This window comes from Mandrillus leucophaeus, unplaced genomic scaffold, assembly GCF_000951045.1.
Source record: "Mandrillus leucophaeus isolate KB7577 unplaced genomic scaffold, Mleu.le_1.0 Scaffold584, whole genome shotgun sequence".
Taxonomy (NCBI): Eukaryota; Metazoa; Chordata; class Mammalia; order Primates; family Cercopithecidae; genus Mandrillus; species Mandrillus leucophaeus.
In genome coordinates this window covers 453,322-477,167 of record NW_012106297.1, presented here as the reverse complement: position 1 = coordinate 477,167, position 23,846 = coordinate 453,322, and the positions used below count along the sequence as shown (strand labels likewise).

Genomic DNA, 23,846 nt, shown 5'->3' with positions numbered 1-23,846 from the left:
CTTAAAAGTAACTTTATTCTATTCAAATTTGATTGTTTAGATTTTAATATCTAAGGATGCTTTGTTTTTAAAGATAATTTGAGGCAATACAAGTTGAAGGTTTTATAAGTAATGTTTTAATTTGAAAACTTTCATTCTAAACTTTTCCAGAATTGAAACTAATACTATTTTATAACATATTAAAACTTTGTTTTTAGATTAGAGTGCTTTTGATGGAACTTGAAGAAGCAAGGGGTAACCACGTAATTCGTGATGAGGAAGTAAGCTCTGCTGATATAAGTAGTTCATCTGAGGTAATATCACAGCATCTAGTATCTTACAGAAATATTGAAGAGCTTCAACAACAAAATCAACGTCTGTTAGTGGCCCTTAGAGAGCTTGGGGAAACCAGAGAAAGAGAAGAACAAGAAACAACTTCATCCAAGTAAGCAGTCGAATACCTCAGCTTGTTGAGCAAACATTTATGAAAACTTCAGCTAGGCTCAGTGTCTCATGCCTGTAATCCCAACGTTTTGGGAGGCCTGAATGGGGTATCATTTGAACCCAGGAGGTCGAGACCAGCCTGGACAACATAGTGAGACCCTGTCTCTCCAAAAAAAGTAAAAAATTAGCTGGGTGTGGTGGCACATGTCTGTAGTCCCAGCTATTCAGGTGGCAGGCTGAGGTGGGAGGATCACTTGAGCCCAGGAGGTTTAGGCTGCAGTGAAGCATGGTCATGCACTGCACTCTAAGTGGGTCAACAGAGTAAGACCCTGTTGCCAGCAAAAAAAATCTCCTATGTGTCCCTAACAGTGCTAGATACTTGGGATATAGTGATATAGAGAGGAAAGAATTGAGCAACAATACCAGACAAAAAATTTCTACTCCAGGACCTCAGGTTATGGGTGAGACAGATATAATAAATAGATAATACGATAGGCAAGTAGACAATTTCCATTCAATGTGGTTAGTGCCTATCTGTGGGAGCATAGAGATGAAGGACCTGTCCTAGATTTCAGGGAGCAGACCAGCTTCATGGAGAACCTATATAAGAATTAATCAGAGATTTTTTCAAAACACATGTATAATGCTAGAAGAGGAAGAATGGCTAAGAAAGCAAGAAGTCTAGAGTTTGGAGTAAGTGGAACTGATTTAATTTTTACAAACAAATTTTTCAGATTGCATTGGTAAGTATAAGTACCTGAGTCCTGTGTGGTAGGGATTTAAAAAATTCATAAAATACTCAGCATCAAAAAAAGGATGAGAGAGATGAAAATGGTATGCTTAATGGTAGGCAAAGATGCTTGGTTAATTACAGTGGAAATTAAAATCAGCTAACTCAGTTCAGTCCTGTGAAATAGGCCGACTTTTTCTACAGAATCACTGAGCTTCAGCTCAAACTTGAGAGTGCCCTCACTGAACTAGAACAACTCCGCAAATCACGACAGCATCAAATGCAGCTTGTTGATTCCATAGTTCGTCAGCGTGATATGTACCGTATTTTATTGTCCCAAACAACAGGAGTTGCCATTCCATTACATGGTAGGTTTTTATAAAGTTATTTAAAGGAATAATTTAGAAATGTACATTAAGGGATTAATTTTGCAACATAAGCAATAGCTACCCTAATGGTGGTAGCTTCAAATTTGACTACCATATATGATTGCTTATAACATTCCATCTACTGTAAAACATACCATTATTTTGTGTATTACTAAGAAGAAATGCTTTCTGTTGTTGAAAAAGGTGCATCTCAGAATCAATGAATTACAGTGTTTATTTTGATTATGTTTTGATGACCAAAGCAGATAATATGTTTTAATAAAACATAAATGTGGATTATGTTTTAACCCATAAATACTGAGTTATTTCTAATAATCATCAAAAAATCTTAATACATTGTTTAGTGGATTCCTTATTTAAAAACTCCTATAATTTTATTATTTCATTTCAATAAGTGTAGCTTGTTTATTTGGTAATAGTGTATTTGCAAAGAATTGTTAGATTAAAACTGATCCATGAACGCCAACAAAGCATTTTATTAGTCTTTTTACTTTCCTGAAGCTTCAAGCTTAGATGATATTTCTCTTGCATCAACTCCAAAACGTCCAAGTACATCACAGACTGTTTCCACTCCTGCTCCAGTACCTGTTATTGAATCAACAGAGGCTATAGAGGCTAAGGCTGCCCTTAAACAGGTAAAGATCACACCTTTGCCCTGGGTTAGGTTTTTAGAGAACACAGTGTTACCTTCTCATAATCTCCAATATTTAGTTGCAGGAAATTTTTGAGAACTACAAAAAAGAAAAAGCAGAAAATGAAAAAATACAAAATGAGCAGCTTGAGAAACTTCAAGAACAAGTTACAGATTTGCGATCACAAAATACCAAAATTTCTACCCAGCTAGATTTTGCTTCGAAACGGTAAGTTTTCTTTTGTTTCAAATTAATTAAGTCTAAATTGTATGCTTTACAATTCAAATCATTTAAATTCAAGAGCTAATTTGCAATAGCATTACTTTTTTTGTGAACCGTCTTCTAGAATGAGAACCTCTGGTAATCCATTTTTTTCATATTAATTGATTCTCTGGGCAGTGCTAAGGGTTTAGCTTGTTTAATAAGTTGAGGCCTGGCGTGGCGGCGCATGCCTGTAATCCCAACACTTTGGGAGGCCGAAGAAGGGGGATCATTTGTCTCAGGAATTCAAGACCAGCCTGGCCAATATGGTGAAACCCCGTCTCTACTAAAAATACAAAAATTAGCTGAGCGGCAGTGGTGCATGCTTGTAATCTCAGCTACTCAGGAGGCTGAGGCAGGAGAATCACTTGAGCCCAGGAGGTGGAGGTTGCGGTGAGCCGAGATCGGGCCACTGCACTACAGTCTGGGCAAGAGAGTGAGAATCTGTCCCAAAAAAATAAAATAAAATAGAAATAAGTTGAAATTCATGTGAGGAATGTTGGTAGTTTCCCTTCCTAAGATTGAAGGACCTGTTTTAGTAGGACTTAATTCTTTTATAAATGCACCAGACAATGAGAGAAATGGGAGCGAATTTTATTCTACCTTTTCTGTTCTAGGTAGAAGAGAAGCGAGTGCCACGTAGTTTTAGGAGAATTAATTTTCTTGGTCACATCCAAAGAAATAATAATAAATATTTCATGGTTATTTGTGATTAGATTCATTGAATACTTGTTAGTTTAGTTTGTTAGGACAGCATTTTTTTTTTTTTAGTACGTGATAAAACCATTTCTGTTTTATAGCAGACAGGATATATTGCAGACAGTTACCCCTATATATCTAATAGTTCAGCAACCCCAATTAAAGCCCTTCTTTTTTTTGTGGTGTTACCTCTGGCCAGCCATTATCTAAGCTGTCAAGCACATAAGAAAATAAAACTGAGGATTATAGAAGAAAAAAGGATTAGCAAAAATCCACCACTAACCTTGTATAATATCTTAATTTGCATACTGCATTGTAGTGGGTGTCTGGTGTTATCAATATTGTATTGACATTATTTTAAATGTAATTGATGTTTTTTAAAAAAAATTAGGAAGTTATTTAGCATGAAATACTTTGTTTATTTAAAACTTGGACTACTACATTTGGATTTGGGAAAAAAGAATGAAGGTTTTACCTTATTACACAAGCCACTTTTTCATGAATCATAAAATTAACCCCTTTCCCATTTAGAAAAAAAAAGTGCAACTTGTTGCCAGTGCTCATTTAATTTTACATAAGCATGCTGTTTGAGGTTAAGACAAATGTGACAGATTTTCAGTGTGAAAATAAAATATAAAAACTGTTCCTGGAGTTATTTCTAAAGAGAACTCAATATAACAGATATATATATGATGTTACATTAGGATTAGAGACAATATTCTCAGGGCAATTGGGGAAATGGGTTAAGCTATTGTGAAATTTCTTCAAGGAATTAAGCTAGGATATCATTTCGGTTACTTATAGAATTACTTTTTTCATACCAGTTATGAAATGCTGCAAGATAACGTTGAAGGATATCGTCGAGAAATAACATCACTTCATGAGAGAAATCAGAAACTCACTGCCACGACTCAAAAGCAAGAACAGATTATCAATACAATGACTCAAGATTTGAGAGGAGCAAATGAGAAGCTAGCTGTCGCAGAAGTGAGTCCAATATCCCGTATCCAACTTGCATTATAAGTTGCATTTGACATTTGTTTAGTTTTTACTTTGAATTTTACTCACTGATAGGACTTAGGTATTTAAGAAGTTTATAGATTACATCCAAGTAATTAATACATAGTCTGTAAATAGCCAGTGTGCGTTAGTGAGGTGATTGTTTCTATTAAGATGGAAAAGGGAAAGGAATTTGTTTTTCTGCTGGACTAAGATTTACTCGCAAGTCTTGTATTTCAAAATAAGTTTGTAGGTCAGTGTTCGGTTCTAACAAAAAAAAAAAAAAAAATTTTTTTTTTTTTTTTTTTTTTTTTTTTTTTGAGACAGAGTCTCCCTCTGTCACCCAGGCTGGAGTGCAGTGGCACTATCTCGGCTCACTGCAAGCTCCATCTCCCAGGTTCACTCAATCCTCCTGCCTCAGCCTTCCGAGTAGCTGGGACTACAGGCGCCCGCTACCACACCCAGCTAATTTTTTGTATTTTTAGTAGACATGGGGTTTCACTGTGTTAGCCAGGATGGTCTCGATCTCCTGACCTCGTGATCCGCCCGCCTCGGCCTCCCAAAGTGCTGGGATTACAGGTGTGAGCCCCCGCGCCCGGCCAGACGAATATGTTTTATTCATTCTTTGCTCATCTGAAATAAAAGGCAATATAATAATTATATTGCATTGAATTTATATTTCTGAATTTTAACTTGACTATAAATGTCCATTTGAAATTAATAATATTTTTAACTACTTAGTTCAGTGATGATAAATTTTTTATATAGTCTTCTTTATTACTTAGTTATCTCTTCTGTCTTTGATCATTACTGTAAGCAAGGTATGGTTGTCCCCCATTTTACCTGTGTGAAACAAACTCAAGAGCTAATATATAATTTGCCTATTTTGGGACAGTCATGAGAGATGGGTTGGTTAGGACTTGATCCCATGTCTTATAATACTCTTATAAGGCTGTATTCTTTGTTTTTATCTTGCTCCATCTCCGTTGTGAGGAGTGGGCAGCAGCACTTTTTCAAACTGGTAGAGTGAATTTTATGGTTGATTATTTTTATGAATCATTGTGTGTAAATATGAGTACTTTGAGATTATTGGTTTTCAAAACATTCTCCCTGGTCCCTCTGGGACTCAGAGTGTACTCTCTGGGTTGAGGGGAGGGAGATGATTTAAATAGATGAATCATCACTTTTAAACAGGTACTTAGAAACCAGCTTGGATTCTAAAACTTACATAATTTAATAGTAGTCAGGTATGATTATAGCAGTCAAGCAATTCTGCTTTCTTATTCTTGCATATCAAATTTTTCTTGCTGTTATTTTTTAAAGTCTGGATTGTTAGAGCAAGGAACCATAAGTATTTGTAGTAGTCAAAAGATTTTTTCATTGATCATCCCCAATAATTTTTGCTTCATATTTTAGCACATGAAACTAAGTTATATATTTCCTTGTACAATGAGGAGGTATAGTCTCTAAGAGCATTAAAAAAAAATGTAGTGATGTATGAATAATTTTATAATCTTAATACATTTTACACCATGTTTTTCAGCATTTTTTGTTTCATTTCTACTTATGTTAAGGTAAGAGCAGAAAATTTGAAGAAGGAAAAGGAAATGCTTAAATTGTCTGAAGTTCGTCTTTCTCAGCAAAGGGAATCTTTGTTAGCTGAACAAAGGGGGCAAAACTTATTGCTAACTAATCTGCAAACAATTCAGGTAACCAATAAAAAGCCTATGTAGAAAAAATTTATAAAAGTTAAATTTAGATTATGTTTGTATCCTCTCAATTTCCTTAATTAGAAAATTTATCCATCACTTTTGTCATCCATTATAATCATTGAATTTTGGAGTTTATTAAGACATTTCAGTATTTTAAATAACATATTGAAAGAAAATTGATTGAAACCATACATTGGTAAGTCCTCAGTTATATTTACAGCGTCCTGTGCAGTTTTACTATTTATAAGATTAATTCTTTGGTTTTTATTTTCTTTAAAACTGGGAAATCTGAATGATGATTGTAATATGTTCCATCTCTTTCGTATATAATAGATGTTTTAATATTGAAAAATACCAGAATACTTTCTTGATAAATACTCTGGATTTTAGCTTCTTCATGTAGAAATGGGTTTTAATACTGTAATTATTTCTTGCCTTTAATTTTTATTGTTTTGTATTGCCTTTTTCTTAAGCATAACCAAAAATCTTTTCTTTTCTTTAGGGAATACTGGAGCGATCTGAAACAGAAACCAAACAAAGACTTAGTAGCCAGATAGAAAAACTGGAACACGAGATCTCTCATCTAAAGAAGAAGTTGGGAAATGAGGTGGAACAAAGGCATACACTTACTAGAAATCTAGATGTGAGTCCATCAGAGTTCTGAATTTCTGTAGTGTGTTTATGTTCAGTAATTAATCTGGTGTGTGGACAGTCTGCCATCTAAGATGAAGCATGATTTTGAAAAACTTTCTTACTAAGTTTCTTGCCTCACTCTATACCCAGTAATTTTTTACTGGGTGCCATGTATTGTGAGTTTTATTGTGTTGGGTGCAATTTTTGTATTCCTTTAAATCTTCTTGAGCTTTATTCTGAGATGCAGTAAAGTTAATTTAAAATGGTTTGATTCTTTTGACTTTGCCTTTTATGATGTATTAGGTGGGCCCAGAACAGTGTGCATTCTGGAGTTATTATTCCGCACTACTGAGGCCAAGACTTTCATGAGTTCTAGTGCCAGTGTCCAGTGTAATTGTGGGGTTTTTTTTTTAGTCTGGCTGCTGGGAAGAGTCATTATGCTTGACTTTCTTTGAGTGACAGATATTCTTCACTCTTAATTCCTTTGGACAATTCTTCCCCTGTCTGGGGTAAGCGCCTCATATATATATGCAGTGATCACTACTCTGGTGAATATTTAAGGAGGACCCTCTGTAGAGCTCCAGGGTACTCTGTGTATGCACCTCTCCTGTCTTACATTCTGTCTTACAAATTTGAGCTGTTTTGGTCTCCCTGGACTCAGATCTGTGTTCTCAATTCAGAGAGTCTCCTGGCCTCTGCCTCATTTCGTCTTCCCTGTGTCATAGCCTGGAAACTTTTAAATCAGTAAACCAAGGCAATATAAGGTTCACCTCTTTTGTTTTCCATCTCAGGGATCTCAGTTGTTTCATGTGTTTTCTCTGGTTTTTTTGGCTGTTTCAGGTGTGACAGTAAATCTATTTTCTGTTACTCTCTCTTGGCTGAGCTCCAAAGGTTTATAAAGAGATAGTTTGAACCTTTAGTTGCTTAGGAACCTAAAGAGAGTGTTATAAGGTTGATGTATTTTATAGGTTCAACTTTTAGATACAAAGAGACAACTGGATACAGAGACAAATCTTCATCTTAACACAAAAGAACTATTTAAAAATGCTCAAAAAGAAATTGCTACATTGAAACAGCACCTCAGTAATATGGAAGTCCAACTTGCTTCTCAGTCTTCACAGAGAACTGGTAAAGGTAAATAAAATAAATAGACCAATATAATTGTAAATAAATAAGTATTTCTTAGTATTATATATTCTGTCAGTAAATAACCTTATTCTTTGTGAATGCTAGTAAAATGAAACAAAAAAAACCCCCCAAAAACGCAGCTTTTTCTTTATATAGTGGTACTCAGTTTTGGGCCTACAATAGTAAATTCGCTGTTTTAAAAGATTCAGAATAGTTTGGCTTGGCCTTTGATCAAGGTATGTACCCAGTTTTCTAATCCTTGAAACTATTTATTGATACTTTAAAAATTATTCTTTCTGAAGAGAGTTACTTGATTTTAAACCCGGGCCCCTTGGAAATGAGGTTACATACCAACTCTACAATAAGTTTCTCTTAAAGAGTTGATTTGTGATCTCCTTTAAAGTAGTATTCCCAATTTTTGCTTATTGGTAGCCTCAGGTAAAACATTTGTTTCATTAGATTTTGCTTCCCTTTTTAAATACATTATTTCAAGGTCAAAGCCTTTGTGTCTCAATAATCTTTCTATATGGTTTTATTTCTTAATACAAGGGAAATAATAAGTGTATGCAGACTTTCTGATTTACATAGTTTTTCAACCTATGGTGCAAAAGCAGTACACATTCAGTAGAAAATACTTCAGTACAGTATTTGTTCAGTAAATTACATGAGATACTCAACACCTCATTATAAAATAGGCTTTGTGTTAGATGATTTTGACCAACTATAGGCTAACGTAAGTGTTCTGAGCACCTTTAAGGTAGTCTAGGCAAAGCTATAAGCTATAAGCTAAGCTATGGTGTTCAGTGAGTTAGGTATATTGTATGCGTTTTCAACTCAACGATAGTTTCAAATTATGATGAGTTTATCAGGATGTGCCCCCACTGGGAGTACAGAAGCATCTGTCTGTAAATGGGCATATATACAGACTCATAAATATCTGATCCATATAAATAATGGGTATATAATTATCTAGGAGATAAGTATATACTTTCGTGTTGATATCATGTGATAAAACATTCTTTCCAACTTACAGTTTTCTGCCTATTTTATGTACTTCTGATAAAAATTGGGCTAAATTTTAGATTTAAGATTTAGTGTTTTAGAGTAAATAATGTTTAATTATTGGGAGAATCCACCCCCAATATTTCAACATAGGTTCTATTTTCCATAACTGTTGGCCGACTGAGAAATAAAGAGAGACAGTACAAAGGAATTTTACAGCTGGGTTGCCAGGAGTGACATCACATGTTGGTAGGACCATGATGCCCACCTGAGTCTCAGACCAGCAAGTTTTTATTAAGGGTTTCAAAAGGGGAGGGGGTGTAGGAACAGAGAATAGATACAAGGATCACATGCTTCAAAGAGCAAAAAGCAGAACCACTGATAAGGGTCTAACAAAGATCACATGCTTCTGAGGGAATAGAGCAAAGGGCAAAAGCAGAACCACTGATAAGGGTCTGTGTTCAGCGGTGCACATATTGTCTTGATAAACATCTTAAACCAGAAAACAGGGTTCGAGAGCAGAGAACCTGTGTGACCACAAATTTACCAGGGCTGAGTTTTCCAAACCCTAGTAAACCTGAGGGTTCTGCAGGAGACCCGGGCTTATCTCAGTCCTTATCTCAACTGCACAAGACAGACATTCTCAGAGCGGCCATTCGTAGACCTCCCCCGAGGAATGCATTCTTTTCCCAGGGTATTAATATTAATATTCCTTGCTAGGAAAAGAATTTAGCGATGTATTTCCTACTTGCATGTCAGTTTATAGGCCCTCTGCAGGAAGAAAAATATGACTCTTTTTGCCTGACCCCGCAGGCAATGAGACCTTATGGTTGTCTTCCCTTGTTCCATAAAGATCGCTATTCTGTTCTTTTTCAAGGTGCACTGATTTCATATTGTTCAAACACACGTTTTACAGTCAATTTGTTAGTTAACACAATTATCACAGTGGTCCTGAGGTGACGTGCATCCTCAGCTTACGAAGATAACAGGATTAAGAGATTAAAGATAGGCATAAGAAATTATAAAAGTATTATCTGAGAACTGATAAATGTCCATGTTAAGATGAAATCTTCACAATTTATGTTTCCTCTACTGCGGCTCCAGCTGGTCCCTCCGTTCGGGGTCCCTGACTTCCTGTAATATTTAATAAATTAAGAGTTCTGTCATTTCTTCATATAGCTACCTCAGTTTAGTGGAAATATTTGATTGTTCTCTTTTGAATATTCTTTTCTTAATTTTTGTAACAGATTTCAAATATTAATATTTGAATTTTTTGTTTTTGAGGAAGTAACATAACAAAGTACCTGTTTTTATTTTTGTATTTGGCATGCATTGAAACGTACTTTCTAAATATATCTATATTTGAACCTTAATGCTAATTTCACAAGCTCTTTGTAACAGTCATCTCGGATACTATTGAAAATACTAATTTTAACAGAGCTGTTGTATCTTTTAGGTCAGCCTAGCAACAAAGAAGATGTAGATGATCTTGTGAGTCAGCTAAGACAGACAGAAGAGCAGGTGAATGACTTAAAGGAGAGACTCAAAACAAGTACTAGCAATGTGGAACAATATCGAGCAATGGTTACTAGTTTAGAAGAATCCCTGAACAAGGAAAAACAGGTATGTATAATTCTGAACTCAGAATTCAATCTGAACACATTTGTTAACTTTGTTTTTATTAATTAGAGGACTGCTTTGTAAGGCACTGGTATGAATTAGACCAACATCATTGCCTTTAACCTTATGAAAGTACTTGAGTCTCATAAGACAGATAAAACAAAAACACACAAAATTCATGAAGCAAGGAGGTTATCCTTGCTGTTGGAATGGTCCAGATCAAATGTTGAGAATGAGAGGTCGGGAATGTTATTTGTTTTCTGGGTATGCATGCCTTCACGAGAGATGGCATTTGTGCAGATAAAGCCTTGAATGAAGGTATCTGTGTAGGCAAATAGAGTAGAAAGGTATTTTACATACTGGGAACCCTCAGCCATGGTAGAAAGCCTTCAGAAGATGACAGTTTGTAAAGTGAGTAGTGAAGGGATACAGTTATAAATGTAGTTGATAATCAAATGTGAAAGGTTTTAAATATGTTAAATTATATTCTGTAGGTTTATTAAGAGCCATTGATTTTTTTTAACATGTCATAATCAAATTTTTTTTTTTTTTTTTGGTTAGAAAATTAATGTGGTAGATGGGAAGATACAGTGCTCATTTTGAAGGCTGTAGCAGTAGTCTAGGGCTGCAATTTTAAAAGATCCTTTTGTAGTTGACATCACTGTAAAGACATCACAATGTGTGAGGAAAATACCTTTCGATTGTAGAATAGATGGATTTGGCAAGTGGATGTGAGGATTGAGGGAGAAATGAGAGATTGGAAATTTCATTTCAAAAAAGAAAAATGGCCAGTAGCCAAGCTGAAAGGTAAATGCTTGTATATTTATATGGTGTTTTTGCTTGTTGTTGAATCTTCTAATCACCTTTAATGGATACTTTTTCTAATATAATGCAAACATTAATTTTCTTATCAAATTAGTTTTGATTTAGAGAAAGTAATTATATGATTTTAAATGTGTGTAATTTTTATATCCTACGGTTTGTAATATGGTAAAGGTGACAGAAGAAGTGCGTAAGAATATTGAAGTTCGTTTAAAAGAGTCAGCTGAGTTTCAGACACAGTTGGAAAAGAAGTTGATGGAAGTAGAGAAGGAAAAACAAGAACTTCAGGATGATAAGAGAAGAGCCATAGAGAGCATGGAACAACAGGTAAATAGGTTAATGATATTAATGTTGTTGTTGTTGTTGTTTTTGTAAGGATTTGAATTCTTTTAACTAGGTCATTAGTTGCCATTTAGTTCATCTCAGCAGAAATTTATTAAAAACATAGGCAAAATTATGTTTTACTCTTTTCTGTACCTCTATATACATTTCCCATTGAAATGTTTAGACTACTTTACAGAAATAGGTATCAGTGGTTCTTTTTAAAAGCCCCTACCTGAGATGACTTTTGCAAATATTAGGGGATGGATAGAGTTGCAAAACTGATTATATCAGGGTGTGAGCATTTTAAATTTAGCAGCAGTTTTTTGGTCTAATTGGATCTTGAAAAATGAGCCTTCAGTATAGTAACACTACAATACAGTATTTTCCAAGTAAGTTTGCAATTAATTTTGGTTTTAATCTTGTTCTTTCTACTTAGTTATCTGAATTGAAAAAAACACTTTCTAGTGTTCAGAATGAAGTACAAGAAGCTCTTCAGAGAGCAAGCACAGCTTTAAGTAATGAGCAGCAAGCCAGACGTGACTGTCAGGAACAAGTAAGTGGTGCTCTTATAGCCAGTTAATTGAGAAATGAGTTTTGATCCTGGAGAATGATTCTTGAAGTATATTTATGCATTATGAGAACTGGTGGACCTTGGAAAAATTCAAGATTATTTCCACTTTTGTGGAACTTAGGACAAATTGAAAAGTATAGATGAAGCCTCAAAATAAATACATAGTGCAATATTCGTTAACAAAGCAATCTTGACAATGGGAAAACAAAAACAGGAGTAGAAGACTAAAATTTGTACTTGGCTCTTATTTGCGAAAATTATTTTACTATTGTCCTTCACTAGATCCGGTTATAAAATTATAGATACAATTGATTAGAGACAGCCTTTCCTTAACAAAACAAAAACCTCTTGATAACATTGTTAATGCATTACTAAGTTTGCACATATATCTGTATACTGCTTTTTATAAAGTGTTAAAAAAAGTCTCATTAGTTTGAGTGTATGTATGTATGTGCACACATGTGTTGAAACTTTTTATAATTTTTTTATGAACAAGAAATGATAAAAATTCAGGAGTCAGAGTTACTAAAATGGTAGGATGGGATAGGAATACATTTGAGGATATTGGTAATGTTCTTATTTTAAGTTGGGTGTCATGTTAATAGCTATTCATTTGGTTACTATTCTTTATTGCCTATATATATGTAACATGTATACCACTATTTTAAAATGTAATACAGGGAACTGCTTCAAAGTAAATTTCATTAAAATCAGTGGATCTATAATTTAGTATTTATATAGCTGAGTTATGTTTAGTTACTTATATCGGAAAGTTTGTCCAAATTGCTACCATCTTCTAAGTTTCATTTCTGACAGTTTTATTATATTTCATTAAGTAGCTAAAGCATTAACTTTTAATTTCTTATTTTGCTACATTTAGATTGTCTTTACTTTTATTATTTAAAAAGTTCAATGTGTATCTTTTCCAAAAGTGCTAGCTAGCTTTATGGATTTTTGATCTTTGGTATCAACTGGGAAATAATTTCTTATAGGCTAAAATAGCTGTGGAAGCTCAGAATAAGTATGAGAGAGAATTGATGCTGCATGCTGCTGATGTTGAAGCTCTACAAGCTGCGAAGGAGCAGGTTTCAAAAATGGCATCAGTCCGTCAGCATTTGGAAGAAACAACACAGAAAGCAGAATCACAGTTGTTGGAGTGTAAAGCATCTTGGGAGGAAAGAGAGAGAATGTTAAAGGTATAATTGTAAATCTGAATAGAATGTTCAGTTGAATTCAAAGAATTTTTTTTTCTTTTTTTTTTTTTTTGTGAGATGGAGTCTCGCTCTGTCACCCATGCTGGAGTGCGATGGCGTGATATTGGCTCACTGCAATCTGTGCCTCCCGGGTCAAGCAATTCTCCTGCCTCAGCCTCCCAAGTAGCTGGGATTATAGGCATTAGCCACCGTGCCTGACCAAGTTGTTTTTTAAAATGTGTATTGGAAAATCTGCTATTCTGATAGACTCTTGGCTTGCAGGATGAAGTTTCCAAATGTGTATGTCGCTGTGAAGATCTGGAGAAACAAAACAGATTACTTCATGATCAGATCGAAAAATTAAGTGACAAGGTCGTGGCCTCTGTGAAAGAAGGTGTACAAGGACCACTGAATGTATCTCTCAGTGAAGAAGGAAAATCTCAAGAACAAATTTTGGAAATTCTCAGGTAAATCATGTTCTTACTGCTTCATTTCTGTGGTATAACAACTGTGAAATAAAACTACAAATCATAAATTAAAGAGATTATACATAATTTTGATACAAAGTTCATTCTTCTATTTGTCAAAAAACTCATAACTTTCAACATTTACACATACTAATAAGTGACTAATAAGTTGAATCTGATAGTAGGAACTAGAGCAGATTTCTCTTGAAAACCTAAATGCCTTTCAGATCATTTTAGAGATGAACATTCTAAAGCCAGTGTCTATAAAAGAAAATAGAAATGCATTTCCCATTATTGCTTATTATTAATAAAAACATGTGAAATAGTTATTAAAGTCAATGATTTTTGTCATCTTACCAAATTATCCAAGTTTTGAAATGTTGGCTTTTTAAAATTCACATAAAATTTTAATATCTGTATTTTTGTAGATTTATACGACGAGAAAAAGAAATTGCTGAAACTAGGTTTGAGGTGGCTCAGGTTGAGAGTCTGCGTTATCGACAAAGGGTTGAACTTTTAGAAAGAGAGCTGCAGGAACTGCAAGATAGTCTAAATGCTGAAAGGGAGAAAGTCCAGGTAGGTATAGTAAGCTTCAAGAAAGCATTTGTTAAATCAAAAGAGAAACACTCATTTGTATCTCTACTATTTAGCATAACGTAAAATTTAACTTGAAGTAAGCATTCTTCTAAACTTACAAATTCATTAAGCTTTTGTTAAACACTAATATAGTATAGTGCTTAAAAGTAAAGGCTCTGTAACCACACTGCCTGGTTTCAGATTCTAGCTTCATACCATTAGCTGTGGCGTTGAGTACATTGTTTAACTTCCCTGCTGTTAGTTTCTTCATCTGTAATATTTGGATAATAATGAGGATTAATTGAGTTTGTGCACATGAAGCATTCAAAAGCATGTCTGGTATGTAGTGGGTGCTTAATAAATTCCAGCTGTCTTAATTTATTATAGTTATGGTTTATACATGTGGATAGTCATTCTAGGATAAAGTGATTTAAACTGCTACAGAATATCTTTCTCACCCAAGGAGCAAAAAGTAGTAAAAACTAACAACCAAAGGAAAAGAAGCTGTGGTAGTGAAATGTATGGTAATAACACAAGCTTGACTCCTTACGGCACACTACCACCCAAAACTTATTGTTGAGTTACTTCATTCTTAGGAACTACAGTAATATACCCCCACATCTAGAAGGAAGGAAATTAAGATCTTAAAACATTCACCTCTTTTAACTGATAAGTAGTCAAAATGACTGTTAAGAAACCATTGAACAGGGAAAAGTAAATAATGAAGTTTATGGGATTTATGTGTTCAGCAGAAGCTAAAGTTTCCAGAATTATATCCTGTTTAATTCAAATGTATCTCACCATGGAAATAATAGAGCCTCCAGTTCAATGGAGTTAATACTTGGAGGAAAAGGGACAGAATCAGAGTCTGTAACAAAGATTGCATATTGTTTCAGTCTTTTCTGCTTCTTTTTTTTTTCCTTTGGGCTATAGAAAGTAAATACTAGAAAATGCCTGCCCACCAACAAGTTCACAGGGGGAAACCAACTCTTAAATATAGGAAGAAGAGAGTCAATAAGTAACATAGATTATATGAAAAGTAATATAATGGGCCGGGCGCGGTAGCTCACGCCTGTAACCCTGCACTTTGGGAGGCCAAGGCAGGCAGATCATGAGGTCAGGAGATCGAGACCATCCTGGCTAACACGGTGAAACCCCATCTCTACTAAAATATAAAAAAATTACCCGGGCGTGGTGGCGGGCTCCTGTAGTCTCAGCTACTCGGGAGGCTGAGGCAGGAGAATGGCATGAACCCGGGAGGCGGAGCTTGCAGTGAGCCAAGATCGTGCCACTGGACTCCAGCCTAGGCGACAGAGCGAGACTCCATCTCAAAAAATAATAAAACAATAATAATAATAATAATATAATGTCTGTCTAAGCTTGAACAGTATAGCATGGCAACCATGAAATATGCTATAGCTTTAGAAATAGTGGGGGAAGAAAGTAATATACCAAATGCAAAAGATGGATAATTATACCCTATGAGAAGGAAAAAATTCTTCACAGATAATTCGGTAAAATTTTTCATAACCAAAGTGATGAAACAAAGGATCAAAATAAAGAGATTTCTGAACAAGAGGGAATAAACTGAGATTAAAATAACATTTTAGAACTAATACTGAATTTAGTGCAGCAAGGAAAAAAAAGATACAGAAAGAAAAAAAAATAGAGATTTGGATTGATGTTTTTACCTAATGTTAATACTTTGTTGGTGGGATTTGTAGCATCTTTTCACTTTTATCTTTGTAATTCTTGTATTTGTTTAAACTGTGCAGTTAGCATGCCTCACAGAAAAGTAAACATGAACTTTCAAAAATTTTAGTTCTAAAAGTTGAAACTTAAATCCTCTTTACTTTGTTGTAGGGAGGATTTGAGCTCATAGGAACAGGTAGACTTTCAACTATTGTTAGATGTTGGTATGTATATTTATTTGACATGTTTAGGTAACTGCAAAAACAATGGCTCAGCATGAAGAACTGATGAAGAAAACTGAAACAATGAATGTAGTTATGGAGACCAATAAAATGCTAAGAGAAGAAAAGGAGAGACTAGAACAGGATCTACAGCAAATGCAAGCAAAGGTTTGTTGCTTGGTTATCAAGAGTGGAAGCATGTTATTTTTAATAATAAATGAATTTTTACATTTGTTGTTAAATATTGGCATGACTTTCAGGTAAGGAAACTGGAGTTAGATATTTTACCCTTACAAGAAGCAAATGCTGAGCTGAGTGAGAAAAGCGGTATGTTGCAGGCAGAAAAGAAGCTGTTAGAAGAGGATGTCAAACGTTGGAAAGCACGTAACCAGGTAAATGCAGTTAAAACTCTTACAAAACATGGAAACGCGTGTTTTTAATAATAGGGGAAACTTAGGGGGATAAAGATATTTGAGGAACTAGTGAAAATTACTGTGTTTATTAGTGGAAGTCTATTATTTACATGTATTACGTTATTAACACATGTAAATATTTGACATGTTAAACTTATAACCCAATTTATTAAAAATTTGTTACATTATATACATTTCTAAAAAGCAGTTACTTTATTTTCCATAATTTAAAAGTTTTAGGCTTTCATTTTATCTCTAAAATATTTTTACACATGAAAATAGAAATCTGAGGCCAGACATGGTGGCTCATGCCTGTAATCTCAGCACTTTGGGAGGCCAAGATGGGAGGATTGCTTGAGCCCAGAAGTTTGAGACCAGCCTGGGCAATGTAGTGAGACTCCATCTCTACAAAAAATTAAAAATTAGCTGGGCATGGTGGTGCATGCCTGTAGTCCCATCTACTTGGGAGGCTGAGGCCAGAGGATTACTTGAGCCTAAGAGGTCGAAGCTACAGTGAGTTGTGATCATGCCACTGCATGCTAGCCTGAGTGAGAGAGGGAGACGCTGTCTCAAAAAAAAGCAAACTAGGAATCTGTATACTTTATTGAATTTATTGAAGCACTTTAAAAAGACTTGTTCACTGGAACGTTTTTAGGGAGATGAAACCATGTTAACATACTGTGGTTAGAAACTCAGCTCTTTATTCAAACAAAAGGTTAGAAATCTGCCTTGCATGTACTAGTTATATGACTTGGGAGAGTTTCTTAACCTCTTGGAGCTTTAGTTTTCCTCATTTGTAAAATGGCCTCTACAGAAGGTTTGTGTGTTTAACTTGTAATGCATTATCTACATTTTTTTTGTTTTAAATGTCACTTCAATGAAATTAGATACTTAATATTGAAAGTTTTGATTCTTTGGATCCCTTTATTTGGCTTCTAACTAATCTGAAATGTTTATTCACAAATATGAAAATATAATGAGCAGTTAATGACATTTGATTTGTTTTCCTCTTCCGTTTTGGCTAGACTTCTTAGTCAAACCAAAGCTAAGTTTGATCTTAGTATCTTGTAGTTCCATGCTTGATTACTTTACATGCAAGTAACGTAATGTAAACATAATCAGATATTCTTCCATTTTATTATAGCACATTTGTTTCATAAAACCTAAAAAAATCAAGTAAGCATTTTTGTTATTCTAGCATCTAGTAAGTCAACAGAAAGATCCAGATACAGAAGAATATCGGAAGCTCCTTTCTGAAAAGGAAGTTCATACTAAGCGTATTCAGCAGTTGACAGAAGAAATTGGTAGACTTAAAGCTGAAATTGCAAGGTATATTGAAAGAAGCTTTAAATCATATATAATATATAAAATCTTAAAGAAGTTTATTTTACTTACTTACATGACTCCCCAAGTGCCTGCCCCGTGGTTTAAGAAAGAATGGAACGTGCTAGAGCACTCATATCTGACTTGCGTCTACTTTGTAGAGTCAAGCAGTGATTTAATATTATGCCTTCATATATAAAGTATGTATGAGAATATCCTCATTATAGATAATTATTTCTCTGTATTTTATTTTTTAAAGAGCTACTCAGTAGAAGTCTAAAGCTAAGTTTATAGCTATCAAAGACTTTTACAAGTAGTTTTTGTTGTTGTTGTTGTTGTTTTGGTTAGCTGATATTTGTGACTCTGTAAGGGAAGTGGGTTTTATTGCTTTGGCTTTTCCTTTTTGTGGAGAACAGTGTTTCCCTCTGTTGCCCAGGCAGGTCTCAAACTCCTGGGCTCAAGCTGTCCTCCCACTTCTGCCTCCCTAAGAGCTGGAATTACAGGCATGAGCCATCATGCCTGGCCAAGGGAAGTTTTTAAGTCTTAATTTTTTCTTGCATGAACTAATAGCAAAGTGTTGCCCCTTTAAAATTAAGAAATTAAATATTAATGTTTCTGGTTTACCTTTTCTTAAGCTTTAGTGTAATTTGTCCATATCATGACCCCATCTATATATTGCTTTGCAACTTACAAATTTGTGTGTTTTTTATACATACATGTGTATATATATTCTCTTTGTAGCAATAGTCTAGCATGTTAAGTAGAAGAGTTATATTTTAATCTTAAAAATGAAGAACCTAAGATTCAAAAAGATTGACTACCTAATTCAGGCCATCTGATTTCAAGTTCAGTTCAAAATTAACCCATACTCTTAATTCAGGCCATCTAATTTCAAGTTCAGTCCAGGATATAGTACAGGCATTGGCAAACTATAGCCCACAGACCTAATGTGACCCATGATTTGGTTTTGTACAGCCTATAAGCCAAGACTGATTTTTATATTTTTAAAGCATTGTTGAAGAAAAATGCAGCAAAGACTTTGTGGCTTGCAAAGTATAGCATATTCTAATATCCGGCCCTTTACAGAAAAAATTTGACAATACTCAATGCAGTAGAAAGAGGGTGGGTTTTACTCTCAAGCAAGTCTGAATTAAAATCTGAGTACCGTCACTTGATTTTAGTTTGTGAAATTGCGCATGTTACTTGACCACTAGTAACTCCGTTTTTCTCATCTCTAAAATGCACATGTAAACCTATGTAATAAGATCTTGCCTAAGGGCTGTAAATTTGTAAGTTCTTACCTTTGAAGTATGTGGGTATTTTTTAGGATTTTCAAAAAAAAAAATTTTATTAAAGCAGTATAACGTAAAGTTACATTGAACTTCAAAATTTGAAAGAAAAATCTTTATTTTTTCCTCCATTTTTTAAAGATCAAATGCATCTTTGACTAACAACCAGAACTTAATTCAGAGTCTGAAGGAAGATCTAAATAAAGTAAGAACTGAAAAGGAAACCATCCAGAAGGACTTAGATGCCAAAATAATTGATATCCAAGAAAAAGTCAAAACTATTACTCAAGTAAAGAAAATTGGACGTAGGTACAAGACTCAGTATGAAGAACTTAAAGCACAACAGGATAAGGTATTTTGAAGAAGCTTTTCTTACAAAAAAAAATTAGGATGAATGTTACGAAATCTTATTTCTTTGTAATTTTGAATATTACTAGCTTTCAGATACTAAACTCGTGTAACCATATATGATATCTTTATTTAAGATTAGTTCTTTAATATGGTGAAAATGCATTATAAACTCACAAATTTTGGTAAATACTAGATATATTTTGGTTCAGTTTTCACCTTTCAAGTACTCTCCATTTTCAAAGCTATGTTCTTATAACTCATTGGTAATTACAATTGGATATTAAAAAATGATGACTAATCAGGTTTTGTATAGTTTTAAATAAATTATTTATGTTAACCACCTATCAAAAAAATTCAGAAATCTTTATTATATTTATATGTTGAATCTAAATGTTGTTTTTAATTCCTGAAGGTAAGGAATTTGTATATTGAGAATTACGTATTTATTACATGTTGGATTAGAAAATAAAGAAAAAAATTCGCAATTACTACCCCTTTGTTTTAGCCACTATTAGTACATTAGTATCCCTTTTCATACATATAAGCGATGTGTTTTTTCAAAGAAATAATATTATATGCTTATATTATTTTGTAGTCTGCTTTTTTCACTTGATTCATTATTATGAAAATGCAGTTCAGTGTTGAAAATTCAACTATAATGCATCATTTTGATTAGCTGTTTAGTATTCAGTTATGTGGAAAACCACAACTAGTTCCCCGTTTTTGGAGATTACAGTTGTTTCATAGAAAATTCTGTTTCGAATACCTTCAAGGATAAAGTTTCTTTGCAAAGCTGTGATTATTTTCTTAGACAAACTTGCAGAAATGGAATTACTGAACGTAAATATGTAAGTGTATTATTACTGTTTGTTGTCTTAGGTTATGGAGACATCGGCTCAGTCCTCTGGAGACCATCAGGAACAGCATATTTTAGTCCAGGAAATGCAGGAACTCAAAGAAACACTCAACCAAGCTGAAACAAAATCAAAATCACTCGAGAGTCAAGTAGAGAATCTGCAGAAGGTATGAGTGTGAGAACAGTCTGTTCCTAATTCTTTCCTGTTATACACCTGAAGAAATATGTACTAACTACTGACAGTTTCTCTTACCATGTGGGAATGGATTCATTTTATTCGTTTTACTTGGAATGGCTCGTGTAAGTAAGTAGTACCCAGTCATCTTCAGGTGTGCATTTAGTTGGTCTAACCACCATTTTTATGCTTCTATTTAATCTTTTAAAGAGCAAATTAATAAGTTATACTTTAAGTTGCTACCACATACAGTTTATATTGAAATGATTGAATTCCATGGTGAATACTTTGTTTTCCTTTAAAGACATTATCTGAAAAAGAGACAGAAGCAAGAAATCTCCAGGAACAGACTGTGCAACTTCAGTCTGAACTTTCACGACTTCGTCAGGATCTTCAAGATAGAACCACACAGGAGGAACAGCTCCGACAACAGATAACTGAAAAGGAAGAAAAAACCAGAAAAGCTATTGTAGCAGCAAAATCAAAAATTGCACACTTAGCTGGTAAATACCTGTTTAAAGTTTGAACTTGGTAGTGAAAGTTGGTTGTGTGTTGCAGGCTTAAAATTAAATGGAATAGAAATAAAAGGTATCTACTATGAAGGGTGTGTTTGTGTCTGTGTGTGTGTGTGCGCTTTAAATATTAGGAATAATTAGTTGGACACAAAGAGCAATCCTAATTTTCAAGTGATGAGGATGTCCTTGATATGATGAAATTTTTCTCAATTGTTGGCTGACAATAGATAATGGAGTACTGCTATCCTTCTGCTTTCATGAATAACAATTTTATCTTGTGACAGAGATCCTTTGAGCCCAGACCATGCTGCCTACACACCTTATGTAGACTGCATAAAGATCTTTACCAGTCCAGGGATTTTTTTGTGCCTCATATGGTAGAGGGCCCCTCTAGCTCTTCGGGGAGAGTATCATGTCAAATTTATGAAGAACCTAGTTCTTCAAGGCTCAGGGGTTTATTCAGCCTTGCCTGTCAGTCTGCTGAGTAGAAATAAAATGTCAAATCAGTTGGGTTTTGTTACAGGCATTTTTTTTTAAATGATCTTTAAGACAATGTCCTAACAACTTACTTGATTTTAAAAGTTCTTGAATTATTTTTAAATAGTGCTGTAGATTATATGAAATAAAAATTTTGCAATTCATAATAATGAATTGAATGATACATTGAAATATAAAAGGGCTTCTGCTAACTCAGATCTTTAGTTTGTTGAGATTTTAGTTAGGAAAAAGTAAATTTTTATGTTGGAGTAAGTATATTTTATATTCTAGTAATAAGTTAAACCATGAATGTACTTAGAACTTTGCTCATTGAGATGTATAGTATATCATAACTAATGTAGATGTTATAGTAGTAGAATCTGATGTGACCACGTGTCAATTAAGTGCATAAATGTTGTTTTAAATGTTTGATTATAATATTAATATAATCACCTGGTTACTTCTTTAGGTGTAAAAGATCAGCTAACTAAAGAAAATGAGGAGCTTAAACAAAGGAATGGAGCCTTAGATCAGCAGAAAGATGAATTGGATGTTCGTATTACTGCTCTAAAGTCCCAATATGAAGGTCGAATTAGTCGCTTGGAAAGAGAACTCAGGGAGCATCAAGAGAGACACCTTGAGCAGAGAGATGAGCCTCAAGAACCTTCTAATAAGGTGATTAGCTAATTCTGCTTAAGTAACAAATTGTTTTTCTTTGTACATTTTACTTGAAAGTGCCTGGTGACATAGGAGCCTTTGTCAGAGTGAATTTTGGCTAAAATTCAATGTATGCAGAGAGAATTAACAATAGTGAAATATTTTTTGTAGCATTTTTAGTGGACTCTTGTGGGCTAGGAACAACAATCAAGAGCTTTCTCTTTATAGGTCCCTGAACAGCAGAGACAGATCACGTTGAAAACAACTCCAGCTTCTGGTGAAAGAGGAATGTGAGTTTTAGTTATTTCATAGTCTGTTATTTTTCTTTTAAAGCTCGGGGAATATCTAGTGATCTTTCTGTTTAGGAAACAGAAATCTGTGTACTCTATTGTAAAAACATACACTAAAGAGTTATTTTCTCTGCAAAACTGTATCATGTGTTTGCCAACTTGTTTTCAGCATACTTTCAGTCCTATCAGATGAAGCTTTGTGACAGAGAAAACATCTCTCATCTTTTAGTTTACAGTTGGGTTCTAAGGCTGCTACTGATTTTCCCCGTGATGTTACATGATGACAGATATAAAATGCTGGGCTGAGACTTGGGTTCAGCAATTCAGCAGCTGGATACATTCTGCATTGTCAGGATGCACCACACTGGAGCATTCCCTGTATAGTTTTTAATGCTTAAATTCAAAACAGCTTTAGTAAGGCTCTGAAATATTTAGTGAACAAAAAAATAGAGACCTGTACTCACTGTGTTTTTAAAAGTATTTGTGTAATAATTTGTTATTAATTATTCTTGCATTTTCTCCTCTATTAGTGCCAGCACCTCAGACCCACCAACAGCCAATATCAAGCCAACTCCTGTTGTGTCTACTCCAAGTAAAGTGACAGCTGCAGCTTTGGCTGGAAATAAGTCAACACCCAGGGCGAGTATCCGCCCAATGGTTACACCTGCAACTGTTACAAATCCCACTACTACCCCAACAGCTACAGTGATGCCCACTACACAAGTGGAATCACAGGAAGGTTAGTAAAATAATACAGATCTGATTAGACTGGTTGCTTATTTAGATTTATTATGGGAAAATGACAGTAATTTCAAAGATAAATGAAGCGTCCAGTACAGCTGAAGTCAATGTCATTATAAAAATGGATGCTTAATATTTGCAGTACATACTTCTAGGACCAAAAATTTCACTTGTAATGACAAAGAATATATGAAGTCCACTTTGGAAAATCATACTGAATTACTGGCTCAACCCAACATTGCTTTCTCACTGAACCTGACCATTTCATTGCTTTCTTCAATTTTTTCCCATGACATTCTGTTACTCATTACAGCAGTTACAACTTTGTATTTTATTCTGTGGTATACATGCGTTTTTACTCCACTACATTGAGCTCCTCAAGGGCAAAATTCTTGGCTTCTTATTGTTTAATCCCTTTACCTAACTCCACAGTAGGTGTTCAGTAAAACTTTGCTACCTGCATAGTTCCTTATATTCTTATCTTGATAAATGTTAGAATTCAGTAAATTATTCAAGTGTATCTGTGCTATGAAAATACAGAATGTTTTATTTCAACTACATCCAATAAACTAAATATATTACTAATTACATTTACTATCTATCAATTAAAAACAAAATGATGCTTAATGAAAAATTCTAATTATACTTCGAGCTTAATTTCATTA

At 34.3% G+C, this 23,846-nt stretch overlaps 1 protein-coding gene across 2 annotated transcripts in view; it reads left to right on the top strand.

The window, feature by feature from the left end:
- TPR (translocated promoter region, nuclear basket protein) overlaps window positions 1-23,846 on the top strand; it is a 62,671-nt gene that overhangs the window by 19,028 nt on the left and 19,797 nt on the right. For both annotated transcript variants that reach the window (XM_011999156.1, XM_011999155.1), the window contains exons 15-37: window positions 198-424; window positions 1,358-1,521; window positions 2,044-2,177; window positions 2,254-2,402; window positions 3,959-4,121; window positions 5,708-5,842; window positions 6,348-6,488; window positions 7,447-7,612; window positions 10,065-10,231; window positions 11,225-11,377; window positions 11,811-11,927; window positions 12,938-13,141; window positions 13,421-13,605; window positions 14,034-14,181; window positions 16,125-16,262; window positions 16,355-16,486; window positions 17,706-17,836; window positions 19,261-19,471; window positions 20,350-20,493; window positions 20,806-21,004; window positions 21,963-22,168; window positions 22,379-22,440; window positions 22,971-23,179. In XM_011999156.1, the coding sequence (XP_011854546.1) occupies window positions 198-424; window positions 1,358-1,521; window positions 2,044-2,177; window positions 2,254-2,402; window positions 3,959-4,121; window positions 5,708-5,842; window positions 6,348-6,488; window positions 7,447-7,612; window positions 10,065-10,231; window positions 11,225-11,377; window positions 11,811-11,927; window positions 12,938-13,141; window positions 13,421-13,605; window positions 14,034-14,181; window positions 16,125-16,262; window positions 16,355-16,486; window positions 17,706-17,836; window positions 19,261-19,471; window positions 20,350-20,493; window positions 20,806-21,004; window positions 21,963-22,168; window positions 22,379-22,440; window positions 22,971-23,179 (3,685 nt within the window). The remainder of the gene's footprint in view (window positions 1-197; window positions 425-1,357; window positions 1,522-2,043; window positions 2,178-2,253; window positions 2,403-3,958; window positions 4,122-5,707; window positions 5,843-6,347; window positions 6,489-7,446; window positions 7,613-10,064; window positions 10,232-11,224; window positions 11,378-11,810; window positions 11,928-12,937; window positions 13,142-13,420; window positions 13,606-14,033; window positions 14,182-16,124; window positions 16,263-16,354; window positions 16,487-17,705; window positions 17,837-19,260; window positions 19,472-20,349; window positions 20,494-20,805; window positions 21,005-21,962; window positions 22,169-22,378; window positions 22,441-22,970; window positions 23,180-23,846) is intronic.